The sequence below is a fragment of the Heptranchias perlo genome, chromosome 8 (genome assembly GCF_035084215.1).
Source record: "Heptranchias perlo isolate sHepPer1 chromosome 8, sHepPer1.hap1, whole genome shotgun sequence".
In the NCBI taxonomy this organism is placed as follows: Eukaryota; Metazoa; Chordata; class Chondrichthyes; order Hexanchiformes; family Hexanchidae; genus Heptranchias; species Heptranchias perlo.
Window position 1 is genome coordinate 66,856,485 of NC_090332.1, and position 15,486 is coordinate 66,871,970.

Below are 15,486 nucleotides of genomic sequence, written 5' to 3' on the forward strand. Positions count from 1 at the left end.
GCTCACAAGACCTGATGTACATATTTTTTATTCAATAATTCCAAAGAGATTTATTTCCCTAAAATCACTTCTGGCACATGCTTTTTTTTCTTGTCATGGAACAACTGTAGGATGAGCTCTAAATTCTTGATATAATGGTGAGATGTTAATCTGAAACCTCGTCTGCCTGTTCAGGTGGAGGACAGGTGCTATTAAACTCCTGCATTTCTTGGTCAGAATTCCTTCTTTAACCACCTCCAAAACAAATTACGGTCAATCATCATATTGCGATTTATGTGATCTTGTGTGTAAAATGTCTGCATAACAGCCACTGCACTTTAAGGTAATTCTACTCAAAGTGTTATGGAATGTTTGAGAGATGCAATAAAGTGCTATATAAATGTAAGTTTTGAGTGGTAGAAACAGTTTGAGATTTCTCAACTTTGTTCCTTGTATTGTGGCATCTTGCTCTTACAAATAGTATGTTTTGAGCAGGCTCTGTGGACCTTTGGTTGTGGATTCTAGAACAGTGTTTTGCAACACAAACTTACTTCCCTTCTACTTCACTTCATCTTTATGGAAATGATTTATACAGGACTGGAGCTGGATGGAGAACATTTTTTTAGTCAATTGGTAGGGAAAAAAAATACTCACCTGGGATGTGTGAGGTTCCATTGCTGTTGGATTAACTCCAAAAAGTTGGTTGATATCTTTGAGGCTGCAATTTAGAACAATCTGTGTACATTTACTAAGCATTGTTATTTGTCTGCTTTTTATTAAATGTGGACTTGATGGTCTTGTTAGAAATTACTTTTTAAAAAAAAATTCTTCCTCCTCCGAGCTAGGGAAGCGATGATACTTGGATAGGATCTCGGGTATATAAATAGGTTGCCTACCTAGTGGAGTCTTCATTCTGCACTCAACCAAGTACCCACCCAACTGACCTAGATTGTTATTTTTGGATTGAAAATAATTTGTTGTTTAGAACTTCGAATCACGTTGCTGTGCCTTAGTTTGTGTTGCTTTATTTCTGATACTTAGGAAGAGTTGCCTTTCATATGGTGGGGAAGAGAGTGAGTGGTGGGACTAAGGATGCCTTTGGTATTAAAAACATTTAAAGCGGCATCAATTCCATGCTTCTCCGGTAGTAGCGTTACTAGTGATAATCTGTCTTTTTAAATGCTCACATCATTCTGGAAGTGTTGAGTCTGCTTAAAGTGTTTGCTGACTATTTACTGAGCTAAAAGAAAAATGCAAGTTCTTTGGCATATCCTATGCAAAATCCAGTAGACCAGTGCATTTCAAGTAATTTGTGTTCTAGTTGAGAACTGATAGTGTAAAGCAAAAACATCTGCTGGGACGATGTCACATTGCTGATTAAGGAATAGCTTTCAAATTCCTTGAGCTGCTGTAGTTGACTGAATTATGAATGTAGAAGCAATGCAGAATACTTCTAGGTTCAACAGACTCCTTTTCATGGTACTGTAGAATTGTTCATATTTACATAACAATTTTGCTGGTTTGGGTGGAGCATTTATTTGCAGACAATCATTGAATGCTAGACACACTGCTGTGCATTGTTTAAAAGCTTTTATGGATTCTGGTTTCACTGCCATTTCTGGTGGAATATTCTATATCAACCACCCTCTGCGTATTTAAAAAAAAACTCTTAACCTGTCCCTTCGTTCACTTGGTGACAATCTTAAATGTATACCCTCTAGTTACTGTCTCACTGGTCAGTGGAAATAATTTTATCCTAATTACCTTATCACAGCCACTAATAATTTTGAACACCATCTCAGTATAAAGAGCTCCAGTTTCTCGAGTCTCTCGCCCTTAACCGAAGTGTCTCATTCCTGATATCATCTAACCAAAACTGGATACAGAATTCTACCTGCGGCCTAACCAACGATTAAACTCTTTTCGCTTCTCTTAAACTCTTGTTTTACAGGTACTTTAGTTTTCCAGTTAAAGAAACGACCACCTGATTATATCCCAAAGAACGCAAGGAAACAAAAGGAAATAGATGGGAGGTTATCAAAAGGAAAAGAAAGGAATGATAGTTCAAGCTATGGTTCATCATTGCCTCCTGAGAAACTACCATACCTTGTTGAACTGAGTCCTGGTAAGAGTTGCATAACGCCAATGTTATTAAAGATACCACAGTTTTTACGAAGAATTACATAGAACGTACAGCACTGAAACAGGCTATTCGGCCCAACAGGTCTGTACCGATGTTTATGGTCCACACAAGCCTCCACCCTCCCTACTTCATCTAACCCTATCAGCATATCCTTCTAAAGATATCATATAGCTGAGCATTTAAGTTCAGTCTTGTGTAATGTCTGTCTTTGCATCTGAAAAATTCTGATTTTTGTCTGCAGCTTTGCATCAGTTAATACAGCTAAAGAAATCTGACATAGCAGATGCTTTGTTTTGACTTTGGAATCAAATGTTCCAATAGTTGGTCCTTAGAGTTGCCAAAAATCATGTTTTTGCTCCTAGCTGTTTGTAAGTGTTAACCAATAGTATGACAGGTCTTGAAAGATTCCACTGTTGCTTCTAAATTTAATTCATGTCAAATTAAAATAATTTCCTTTAGTCCAGTTTAAACGCTACCTGTTACATTGAGTAAAGGCAACTACGGTCTTTGATTTGCTTGTTTGAAATTTTTATAAAACTTGATCGATCTTGTTTGGCTGTATTTGTTAATGTAGTTAGAACTTTTGCATTACCATAGTTGGTGTTTTCAGAGAGATGACCATTACAACATTGGTATTGTTTTGAATGTGCCTATGTTGTAATGGTCATCTCATGCCTAACACAGACACACTAAATTAACATTTCTTTTAAGAATCAAGACTATAATTAGTTACAATGACTTCTCACTAATGCAGTGAGGGCTATGTAAAGATTGAATCTCTGTCAATAGGTAACGATGCTAAACAGGGAAATACTTCAGATACAGAGACCATCCTTTGCATTCCAACCCCATTTTCCATGAATACTTTTGGCTGTGCAATCTTTATTCTGCATTCTCCAAGCGCCATAGGAGCGCAGTCTAACTTGATAGGTTGTGGGAATCTATGTGCTGAGTGTGCACATAAAAATGTCATGACTCCCCACAGACATGTGGTGTCCTACTCCTGTGTCACATCAAGCCCCAGAACCTGTGCTATGGCATTGCCTTATCCCCACCTAAGGACTGAAAGGCATGTTTGAGTTGTAGACTTAATGTACAGGCTGGTCAGCCTAATGGTGGTGGGGAAACTTTGAGACAATAATCCAAGACATAATTAAATGTAACATGGAAAAATATGGTTAATAAATGTCAGCCAACATGGATTTGTTGAAGATAATTTATGTTTGACTAACTTGAACATAAGAAATAGGAGTAGGCCACATGGCCCCTCGAGCCTGCTCCGCCATTCAATCAGATCATGGCTGATCTTCGACCTCAACTCCACTTTCCTGCCCGGCCCCCATATCCCTTGATTGAGTTCTTTGATGAAGTAACGGAGAGGGTTGATGAGGGTAGTGCAGTTGATGTGTATATCGACTTTCAAAAGGCATTTGATAAGGTGCCAAATAGAATTACGTGGAGTCTACAGCACAGAAACAGGCCATTCGGCCCCCTGGTCTATGTCGGTGTTTATGTTCCACACGAGCCTCCTCCCATCCCTTATCATCTAACCCTATCAGCATATTCTTCTATTTCTTTCTCCCTCTTGCTTATCTAGCTTCCCCTTAAATACATTTATGCTATTTGCCTCAACTATTCTTTGTGGTAGCGTGTTCCACGTTCTTACCACTCTTGGGGTAAAGAAGTTGCTCCTAAATTCCTTATTGGATTTATAGACTTAGCAAAATTGAAGCCCATGGGATTAATGGGGCAGTGGCAGTGTGGATACCAAATTGGCTAAGAGACAGAAAGCGGAGAGTAGTGGTGAGCAATTCTTTTTTAGACTGGAGGGAAGTGGTGTCGCCCAGGGGTCAGTATTAGGATCATTGCTCTTTTGGATGTACAGGGTACAATTTCAAAGTTTGCAGAAATGTATCAAACAGAGTGAGGAAGATACTAATCGAGTTCAGCAGGACATAGACAGACTAGTGAAATGAGCAGAAACATGGCCGATGCAATTTAATGCAGAGAAGTGTGAAGTGATGCATTTTGGTAGGAAGAATGAGAGGCAATATAAACTAAATGGTACAGTTTTAAAGGGGATGCAGGAAGAGCGAGACCTGGGGTGTACGTACACAAATCTTTGAAGGTGGCGGGACAAGTTGAGAAGGCTGTGATAAAGCATACGGGATCCGTGGCTTTATAACGGAGGCATAGAGTACAAGTTACGCTAAGCCTTTATAAATCAATGGTTAGGCCCCAACTGGAGCCTGGTGTCCAGTTCTGGGCACCACACTTTAGGAAGATGTCAAGGCCTTAGAGAAGGTGCAGAGGAGATTTACTGGAATGATACCGAGATGCGGGGCTTCAGTTACATGGAAAGACTAAAGAAGCTGGGATTGTTCTCAGAGCAGGGAAGGCTAAGAGGAGATTTAATAGAGGTGTTCAAAATCATGAAGGGCTTTGATAGAGTAAATAAGGAGAAACTATTTCCAGTGGTAGAAGGGTTGGTAACCAGAGCACACAAATTTAAGGTAATTGGCAAAAGAACCAGAGGCAAGATGAGAATTTTTTTCATGCAGCGAGTTATGATCTGGAATACACTGCCTGAAAGGGTGTTGGAAGCATTTGTCATAAGCCTCCTTTTTCTGTTTCATTTTAATCTCTATCTTTAGTCGTCCAGGGAGCTCCAGCTTTGGATGTTCTTCCTTTCCCCCTCGTGGGAATGTGTCTACTCTGTACCCGAACCATCTCCTCCTTGAAGGCCTCCCATTGTTCAATTACTGTTTTGCCTACCAATTTTTGATTCCAATCCACCAGGGCCAGATCCTTTCTTAATTCACTGAAATTTGCCCTCCTCCAGTTAAGTATTTTTACACTTGATGGTCCTTTTCCATAACTATTCTAAACCTAATAGTATGATTGCTGTTCCCCAAATGCTCCCCTGCTGAAACATGCTATACTTGCTGCACTTCATTCCCCATAACTAGACCCAACACTGCTTCCTCCTTTTGGGCTGGAAACACACTGATCAAGAAAGTCCTTTTATATACATTTCAGGAATTCGTCCCCCTCTTTGCACTTTACACTGAAATTATCCCAATATAGATTGGGATAGTAAAAGTCCCCCATTATCACTGCTCTATTCTTGCACCTTTCTGTAATTTGCTTGCAAATTTGCTCCTCCAACTCAGAGTCATAGAGTCATAGAGTTATACAGCACGGATAGAGGCCCTTCGGCCCATCGTGTCCGTGCCGGCCATCAGCCCTGTCTACTCTAATCCCATATTCCAGCATTTGGTCCGTAGCCTTGTATGCTATGGCATTTCAAGTGCTCATCCAAATGCTTCTTGAATGTTGTGAGGGTTCCTGCCTCCACAACCCTTTCAGGCAGTGAGTTCCAGACTCCAACCACCCTCTGGGTGAAAAAGTTCCCTCTCAAATCCCCTCTAAACCTCCCGCCTTTTACCTTGAATCTATGTCCCCTTGTTATAGAACCCTCAACGAAGGGAAAAAGCTCCTTAGTATCCATCCTATCTGTGCCCCTCATAATTTTGTACACCTCAATCATGTCCCCCCTCAGCCTCCTCTGCTCCAAGGAAAACAAACCCAATCTTCCCAGTCTCTCTTCATAGCTGAAGCGCTCCAGCCCTGGTAATATCCTGGTGAATCTCCTCTGCACCCTCTCCAAAGCGATCACATCCTTCCTGTAGTGTGGCGACCAGAACTGCACACAGTACTCCAGCTGTGGCCTAACCAGTGTTTTATACAGCTCCATCATAACCTCCTTGCTCTTATATTCTATGCCTCGGCTAATAAAGGCAAGTATCCCATATGCCTTCTTTACCACCTTATCTACCTGTTCCGCCGCCTTCAGGGATCTGTGAACTTGCACACCAAGATCCCTCTGACCCTCTGTCTTGCCTAGGGTCCTCCCATTCATTGTGTATTCCCTTGCCTTGTTAGTCCCTCCAAAGTGCATCACCTCGCACTTTTCCGGGTTAAATTCCATTTGCCACTGTTCCGCCCATCTGACCAACCCATCTATATCGTCCTGCAGACTGAGGCTATCCTCCTCGCTATTTACCACCCTACCAATTTTTGTATCATCAGCGAACTTACTGATCATACCTTTTACATTCATATCCAAGTCATTAATGTAGACCACAAACAGCAAGGGACCCAGCACCGATCCCTGTGGTACCCCACTGGCCACAGGCTTCCAGTCACAAAAACAACCTTCGACCATCACCCTCTGCCTTCTGCCACTAAGCCAGTTTTGTATCCAAAGTGCCAAGGCACCCTGGATTCCATGGGCTCGTACCTTCTTGACCAGTCTCCTGTGGGGGACTTTATCGAAGGCCTTACTGAAATCCATGTATACCACATCCACTGCGTTACCCTCATCCACACACCTAGTCACCCCCTCAAAAAATTCAATCAAATTAGTCAGACATGATCTTCCCTTGACAAAGCCATGTTGACTATCCCTGATTAATCCTTGCTTCTCCAAGTGGAGACTAATTTTGTCCTTCAGAATTTTTTCCAATAATTTTCCTACCACTGATGTTAGGCTCACTGGCCTGTAGTTCCCCGGTTTTTCCCTACTCCCCTTCTTGAATAATGGTATTACATTAGCAGTTCTCCAGTCCTCTGGCACATCCCCTGAGGCCAGAGAGGTTCTGAATATATGTGTCAGAGCCCCCGCAATCTCCTCCTTTGCCTCACACAGTAGCCTGGGATACATTTCGTCCGGGCCTGGGGATTTATCCATTTTTAGGCCTGCTAAAACCGCCAATACCTCCTCCCGCTCGATGTTAATATGTTCGAGTATATCACAGTCCCCCTGCCGTATTTCTATGTCTACATCGTCCTTCTCCATAGTGAAAACAGATGCAAAAAATTCATTTAGAACCCCTCCTACATCTGCCGGCTCCACACACATTGCCATTTTTGTCCCTAATGGGCCCTATTTTTTCCCTAGTCATCCTCTTACCCTTAATATACTTATAAAACATCTTAGGATTTTCCTTTATTTTGCTCGCCAGTGTTATTTCATGGCCCCTCCTTGATCTCCTAATTTCTTTTTTAAGTATCCCCCTGCACTTTTTGTACTCCTCTAGGGCTTCCTCCGTCTTTAGCGTTTTGTATCTGCCAAAAGCCCTCCTTTTTTTCCTAATCCATTCTCGTATATCCCCTGACATCCAAGGTTCCCTGGAGTTCTTGGAACCACCCTTTACCTTTACGGGAACATGTTGCCATTGTATGGTCTCAATCTCCCTTCTGAAAGACTCCCATTGCTCCGATGCGGATTTTCCTACAAGCAGCTTATCCCAGTCCATTTTGGCCAGATCCTGCCTTATCCTATTAAAATCGGCCTTCCCCCAATTTAGAACCTTTATTTCCGGCCCCTCCCTGTCCTTTTCCACGACCACCTTAAATCTCACCGAATTATGGTCACTGTCACCAAAGTGCTCACCTACTAGCACTTCTTCCACTTGGCCGGCCACATTCCCTAGAATTAGGTCCAGTACCGCCCCCTCTCTTGTAGGACTTTCTACATGCTGGCTCAAAAAGCTCTCCTGGATGCACGTTAAGAATTTTGTACCCTCTAAGCCTTTTACACTCTGAGTATCCCAGTTAATATTGGGGAAGTTGAAATCCCCCACTATTATTACCCGATTATTTGCACAATTTTCTGAGATTTGCCTACATATCTGTTCCTCTATCTCCCCCTGACTGTTTGGGGGCCTATAGTACACTCCCATCAAAGTGCTTGCCCCCTTTTTGTTTTTAAGCTCCACCCATATGGCCTCATTAGAGGAACCTGCTAATATATCATCCCTCCTTATGGCAGTAATTGATTCTTTAATTAATATTGCGACCCCCCCTCCTCTTATACCTCCCCCCCCCGTCTCGCCTGAAGATTCTGTACCCCGGAATATTGAGCTGCCAGTCTTGCCCCTCCCTCAACCATGTCTCTGTGACAGCAACAATATCATACTCCCATGTGTTTATCAACACCTTCAGTTCATCCACCTTATTCGCAAGACTTCTTGCATTAAAATAGATGCCATCCAGCCTTGCCCTCACATATTTGCCCTGTCTTCCAAGCTGACTTGTTTTTTTCTCTATATTTGGCTGCACATCACCCCCTATTGTAGCTCCACTCTGTATCCCATCCCCCTGCCAAGTTAGTTTAAACCCCCCCCCCCCCCCCCCCAACAGTGCTAGCAAACCTCCCCGCAAGGATATTTGTCCCGCTCTGGTTCAGGTGCAACCCGTCCGACTTGTACAAGTCCCACCTTCCCCAGAAGCAGGCCCAGTGATCCAGGAAACTGAAACCCTCCCTCCTGCACCAACTCTTTAGTCACGCATTCATCTGTTCTATCCTCCTATTTCTATACTCACTAGCCCGTGGCACTGGGAGTAATCCAGAGATTACAACCTTTGAGGTCCTGCTCTTTAATCTGCTACCTAGCTCCCTAACTTCTTGATGCAGGACCTCATCTCCCTTCCTACCTCTGTCGTTGGTCCCAATGTGGACCACGACCTCTGCCTGCTCACCCTCCCCCTTGAGAATGCCCTGTAGCCGCTCAGTGACATCCATGACCCTGGCACCAGGGAGGCAACAAACCATCCTGGAGTCACGTTTACGGCCACAGAAACGCCTGTCTGTTCCCCTTACGATAGAATCCCCTACCACTATAGCTCTTCCACTCTTTTTCCTCCCAGCCTGTGCAGCAGAGCTACCCCTGGTGCCAGGAAGTTGGCTGCTGCTGCCTTCCCCTGATAAGTCATCCCCCTCAACAATATCCAAAGCGGTATATTTGTTTGAGAGGGGGACGGCCACAGGGGACCCCTGCACTGCCTGCCTGCTCTTCTTACTCTGCCTGGTGGTCACCCAATTACTTCCTGCCTGTACAACCTTTACCTGCGGTGTGACCATCTCACTAAACGTGCTATCCACGACGTTCTCAGCATCGCGAATGCTCCTTAATGAATCCATCCGCAGCTCCAGTGCCGCAATGCGGTTTGTCAGTAGCTGCAGCTGGATACATTTCCCGCACACATGGTCGTCAGGGACACCGGAAGGGTCCCTGATTTCCCACATAGAGCAGGAAGAGCATAACACGGGGCTGGGCTGTCCTGACATGACTTACCCTTTAACTAATTAATTCAAATTAAATGAATCCCACCAATTTCACTTCAATTAAAAAGGTATACTCAAGGGCCCTTGCTGAACAGCAGTCCCCCACTACACAACAGAGACTAGAGAATCCACAAACTCTAACCTTAGACAAATTCAGCAGGAAAATACTCACCAGCCAATCACTTACCTCTTCCTTGGTGACGTCCCACTTGGATTACTTTTTGCTTCTTATTTATCTTGGGTCCAGGAGTTAAGTCCCTGTGATGTCGCACAGTAGTTGTTTCTTGGTGCAGGTCTGCTGCTGCTTTTATTCCACAATCTCAGTCTTCTACTCTCAGGTCCACTACCGCTCTGCAGGAAAAGTTTGGAAAAGCAAGGCAAAGCAGCCTTCCCACTATTTGGTGGCCTATAGTATACACCCAGTAGTGTTAATAGCTCCCTTTCCTTAATTCTAACCAAATAGGTTCTGTCTTTGACCTCTCAACGACATCATTGCTTTCCAGTGCTATAATTGTTTCTTTGGTCAATTACTGCCATCCCCCCCCTTTTCCTTCCCTTTCTTTCCTGAATACCTTGTAGCTAGGAATATGAAGTACCCATTCCTTCCCTTTGAGCCAGGTCTCTGTTATTGCCACTATTTCACAGTCCCATGAGGTGACTTGTGTAGCCAGCTCACCAACCTTATTTACCACACAATATGCATTTATACACATGCACTCCAAACTCATCTTAGACTGCCTCACATTTGCCCCCTGTTTGATCGCTCCTATTTCTGAACTGTTCTTTACTCTAGCATTATTCGTCTCCCCCAGTCCTCTGTGCACCTTATTTCTCCTTTCTAATGTTTCATTATGGTGCCTACCCCCCCCCTGCTAAATTAGTTTAAACCCTCCCCAACAGCACTAGTTAACCTCCCCGCGAGGATATTGGTCCCAGCTGTGTTGAGGGGCAATCCATCTGACTTGCACTGGTGCCTCCTGCCCTAGAACTGGTCGCAATGCCCCAGGAATCTGAAGCCCTCCCTCCTGCACTATTTCTTTACCCATGCATTAACCTGTGTTATCCTACTAATCCTATACTCCATTAGCACGTGCCACTGGGAGTAATCCAGAGATTGCTTCCTTTTGAGGTCCTGATTTTTAAACTTCCTCCCTAACTCCTGAAACTATGACTGCAGGACCTCAACTCTTTTCCTTTCTGTGTCATTGATTCCCACATGGACCACAACTTCTGGCCCTCCACCTCCTCCTCCACCTCCACCCGCCCATATACATAGGCACACCAATACAAGGTGTTCGGATGTACGTCCCAAGGAAAGGCACTTCTCTGAGGGGTCTCTGCATCAACAGTAGTTGCAATGCGTCTCTGGATGCTGTATCTCCAATATATCTCTGCCTGCTCTATTGGTTCATGTAGAGCTCCATTGCTGAAAGCTGTGTGGCAGATTATTCGCCTGTTTCAAGGGCTAGGATCTGTCGGCACATCATTTTCTTTCACACATTGTGGGAACTTTTACAATCTTGGTTGATTCTGGGGAAATTACATGCTGAGCATAACCATAAAAATTTGCACCAGATGTAATAGTGTTGCATGTAACTTCCTGCTTATGCCATGCATAAATCCCCAGGACCTGCAATTTAGCAGCCTTTATACTGTTAGTGTTGCCAGGTTCTCGGAGCACCGATCTTGTGCTAAGACTGGCACAAGGATTAAATTATGAGGACAGGTTGCATAGACTTGGCTTGTATTCCCTTGAATATAGAAAACTAAGTGGTGATGTAATTGAGGTTTTTAAGATGATTAAAGGAGTTGGGGTAGGTAGAGAGTGAATATTGCGCCTGGCGAGGGAGTCCAGAACAAGGGGGCGTAACCTTAAAATTAGGGCTAGGCTGTTCAGGAGTGATTTCAGGAAGCACTTCACACAAATGGTAATGGAAATCTGGAACCCCTCCGTGCCTCCCCAAACCCCCCAAAAAGTTGTTGAGGCTAGGTCAATTGAAAATCTCAAAACTGAGATGGATAGATTTTTGTTAGACAAGGGTATTAAGGGTTACGGAACCAAGGCGGGTAGATGGAGTTAAAATACAGATCAGCCACGATCTAATTAAATGGTAGACCAAGCTCGAGGGGCTGAATAGCCTACTCCTGTTCCTAAGTTAACGCAGAAGATCTGCTTAAAAACTGTCTTCCTGGCAATGGTTTTACATTTAGCTTGCATCCGGCTGTGCAGTACCTCCGCTATGGGAACCAGGTAACATGAGCATGAGACTCGTGCAATATAAAAGCACCTATGGAACAGTTTCTTTTTCAGCTTAGAAAGATACTCTGCAGTTTTCGTCACAATTTCAGGACATCTAGAACCAGGTTCTGTAGTTTCTAGAATTTATAAGTAAGGAAAATAGTGTGTGTGCATTTTACTGATTTCCAGTGCTTTTGATCTATTTTATTGCTTTAATCATATTCCTTGGTCAGCTCTAAGTTCCTTGCGTGCAACTTAGCAAGGGCTGATATTTTATCCTAACTTTGAGAGCCTAGTAATCTTTAACTGTAGGGTAGATTTTGCCCTTTTTAGGGCATAAATCCACTACTTTCAGTCTTCGTTAACAGTGCTTATGCCTCATGTCATTAGCAGGCTTAGTCAACAGAGCAATAAATACCTGAGATGCTCAGATAGTCAGTGGAGTTTTTTGCAATACAAGAATAAACTGCAGGAATATAGCTTCTCCTTTAAAGCAGCACAGCTGAGAGTCACAGTGCAAGCCGGCGCCTCACTGCTCTGATGTTAGTTTGTTATACAAGGAGAGATCCAATATGATGCACTGTCCCTCCATCTGAGAAAAAAAACATTGCCATAGCCTATTATTAAATTCCAGGTTAAGATGCTGTCTGCTGTTTTTCTTCCACCTCGATGTGTATGTTGTAGGCTAATCTGGAAGCCATCTCAAATTTTCCCACATCCCATGAAATCCATAACTTATACACAATAAGTTATGGATTTCATGGGATGTGGGAAAATTTGAGATGGCTTCCAGATTTTTTTTCATATTCCAAAGATGTTTATATGTGCATATCTTTTTATCTCTCCCAAGCCACTAATAATCTTTAATTGCTGGTTACCTGTGATTAGATTTATCCAGGCAATGACTTAGATCATTTTACATTATTATGCATGTTGCTTTTTAGTAGCCCTGCTTTTGCTGCTGTTTACCTTTGTTGTTTTTGATACTTCTGACAATTCTGCCTACAAGACAAGTGAAATAATCAGCTTTTTAAAACTCCCTTTTCTGTGACTTTTACCTTTTCTGTCTTATTCACTTTATCAAATTCTGTACCTGGTGGTGTCCATCCCAACTTGATGTTTCTCTTGAACCGTAACCACAACCAGGAGGGTTTCACAGATATTTCTTCTAAGAATACTTAATTTTGAGGTTCACCATTTATTTAAATGTCTAAATATTTTGCCAAAAAGATGCATGTAAGTTGGAGAAATTTATATTTCTAAAACAGTGATGCCCTGAAATGGGAGCATATCAAGAAGGATGTAAAGCTTCAAATATGTACAATTGCAGCAAGACTTCCTTATGTTTATACTCCAATCCCCTTGCAATAAAAGCCAACATAACATTTGCCTACATGTTGCCTACTACTACTATTGCCAATCTGAAGGTAAATAATTATCTGCTCACTTGGACTTTATTTGCATATAGTGTGTTTTTCTTCTAAAAGTCACTCTTGTGCACAGTTGAAGGAAAAGAGCTTTACATAGCAAGTGTCAGATATTCAGTTTAAATTGATTTGGCCAGTTTTTGGTTTAACTATTGTACTCCATACACCATTTCAAAATGTTTCTCTAATAAAAGGCTGTTTCTGAGCATTAGTTTAATTGAATGCTTTAATGGCAATTTTAGCATGTAAATTCAATTATCAGATCCGCGCATTATTGTTTTTGATCATTTTTGGTTGTTATTTAAGCCAGTGACTAACTGAACTAGAAAAATCAAGACTGTTTGGTGTCTGGCCACAATGAATTAACTGATCTCAGCTGGGGTGACTGGTGCTGTATTTGGCATCTCTGGCTTAGTTACAGAAAATTGCCCACTTGTATCTAAACTTGTGCGTGAATAATGACCACTTGGACAATGTACAGGAGGGTGGTCACTATGTTGAATCTTACCTAAACAAACAGTCAATGCCTTTAAGAGGAGAAAATTAGCAGGCAAAGGATGAAGATTTAAATAATTAAAAGAAAAATAATAGATTTGGCTAGTTACAAGCATTGTTAGAAAACTGTATCCAAATTTGAATTGACAGAACTATTTTGGTTTATTAGAAAAGTTGCAGGGTAAGTACAAAGGGACATTGGCTGCAAAGAATAATGGTTAAAGTGCACCAATGAGCCATAGAGTGCCTGTCAATGTTGAGGGAACAGCTTTGGCATTGATTTGTACTGGGAAAAGTTAACGCAGTTAAAGCTCAAGTAGGAGGCATGTGGGTGGATGCCAGTAAGAACCAGTGTTCATTTGTGATAGCTGGATTGGTCAAAATGAATGTTGAGCCCCAGCAAGCATTGAGCATTTATCCTGGGTCGTTGGTTCAACAGATGTTGTATCTTTCAGCTTCCTATATTCTAAGTGAGGAGGTTTGATAGAGATGTTCAAAATCATGAAAGATTTTGATAGAGTAAATAAGGAGAAACTTTCACGTGGCAGAAGGGTCGGTAAGCAGAGGACACAGATTTAAGGAAATTGGCAAAAGAACCAGAGGCGACATGAGGAAAAAAATTTACGCAGCGATCTGGTTATGATCTGAATGCACTGCCTGAATGGGTGGTGGAAGCAGATTCAATAGTAATTTTCAAAGGGGAATTCGATAAATACTTGAAGGGGAAAAATTTGCAGGGCTATGGGGAAAGAGCAGGGGAGTGGGACTAATTGGGTCGCTCTTTCAAAGAGCCGGCACAGGCACGATGGGCTGAAGGCCTCCTTCTGTGCTGTATAATTCTATCTCTGGGCCTGGCAAGTACCAAAATAAGCAGAATTGGGGAGGCATGGAGTTCATGCATAGGGTGGATTATACAAAGTCTCTGGAAGGAGTTTCATTTTGTTATGTTTTTGCCTTCAAACCCAAAAGAGATTGGATTGCAACAGTTACCTCTTTTGGGGGGCAATGGCGTGGACGAACATTGCAATGCCAGGGTCAGAGAAAGTTCAGTGAATTAAAATTTTTAAGATTATGGGAACTATCTGTTCTGATAACTTGTGGAATCCTAAATGTGGAAAAGTATTGGCAGTGGAAATGAAGGGCCTACTTCACTTGGGTACCTGAGTTTCTGGGAGGCTAGGGGAGGCTTAAATAAAATCGATCTGAGATGGCATTCTGCCCGTGACCAATTGAACATATTGTACAAATTCCTCAAAAAGATCAAGGTTACTTTGTTTCACATCATTCAGCATTTTGCCTCGGAAACTGTCTAGCAGTGAACCCCAGGATGTTTTGTTCTGTTACAAAATATGTCCAAGAAATTTGATCTTTTATATTCACTAAAAGAATTACTGTATCATGTGGTCCTTTTTCAGCCATCAATTTGCCCCCCACCACGGAGGTTCCCTGATGTGTCTGACATGCATATGCCACAATCATGCACTGTCTACAAATGCAGATGGAAATTTTCTCAGCTTGGGTGTCTGGAGTCTTAAAAGGACATCTGAGAAACCATAAAAGGAAAGTCTATAAGAAGTACTCTTTTGTTCAAAGTACTTGCTCTGTCTCCTATTTTATATACCAAAAGATTGACTGGCAAGAATCTTAATTTAGAAAAAACAATTTTCATTTTTTGAGCTGCAGATCGGCATTGTGCAAGGTTGTATGTGACTCCCAATAGGCTGCACCATTTAGATTTTAAGATATCAATCAACATTCTTATGGTAGATTTTTTTTCTCTCTAAAATAGGGAAGTAGTTTAACAAAAAGTACTTTCCTTAACCTATACGTTTGATTAAGGGTAGCTAAAGATGATAAACTAATAACCTAATTGCCACACAAGTCATTAGTGACTACACTTCAAACGTAATTCATTGACTATAAAGTGCTTTGGGACATCCCGCGGATGTGAAAAGCGCTATGCATATGCAAGTTGGTTAATGTCTTGTGTTGCATATGGCTCTTTTGTGTTTGAAGCTGATCAGCTAGTCTGCAAGCCTTGGCAATCAAATCACTATAGTTGCCAAACAAA

The 15,486-nt window shown here is 42.2% G+C and overlaps 1 protein-coding gene across 6 annotated transcripts in view; it reads left to right on the forward strand.

Moving 5' to 3' along the window:
• The window catches only part of afdna (afadin, adherens junction formation factor a), a 269,000-nt gene that overhangs the window by 113,984 nt on the left and 139,530 nt on the right, over window positions 1-15,486 (forward strand). For all 6 annotated transcript variants that reach the window (XM_067989221.1, XM_067989223.1, XM_067989224.1 and 3 more), the window contains exon 8: window positions 1,931-2,104. In XM_067989221.1, coding sequence (XP_067845322.1) covers window positions 1,931-2,104 — 174 coding nt within the window. The remainder of the gene's footprint in view (window positions 1-1,930; window positions 2,105-15,486) is intronic.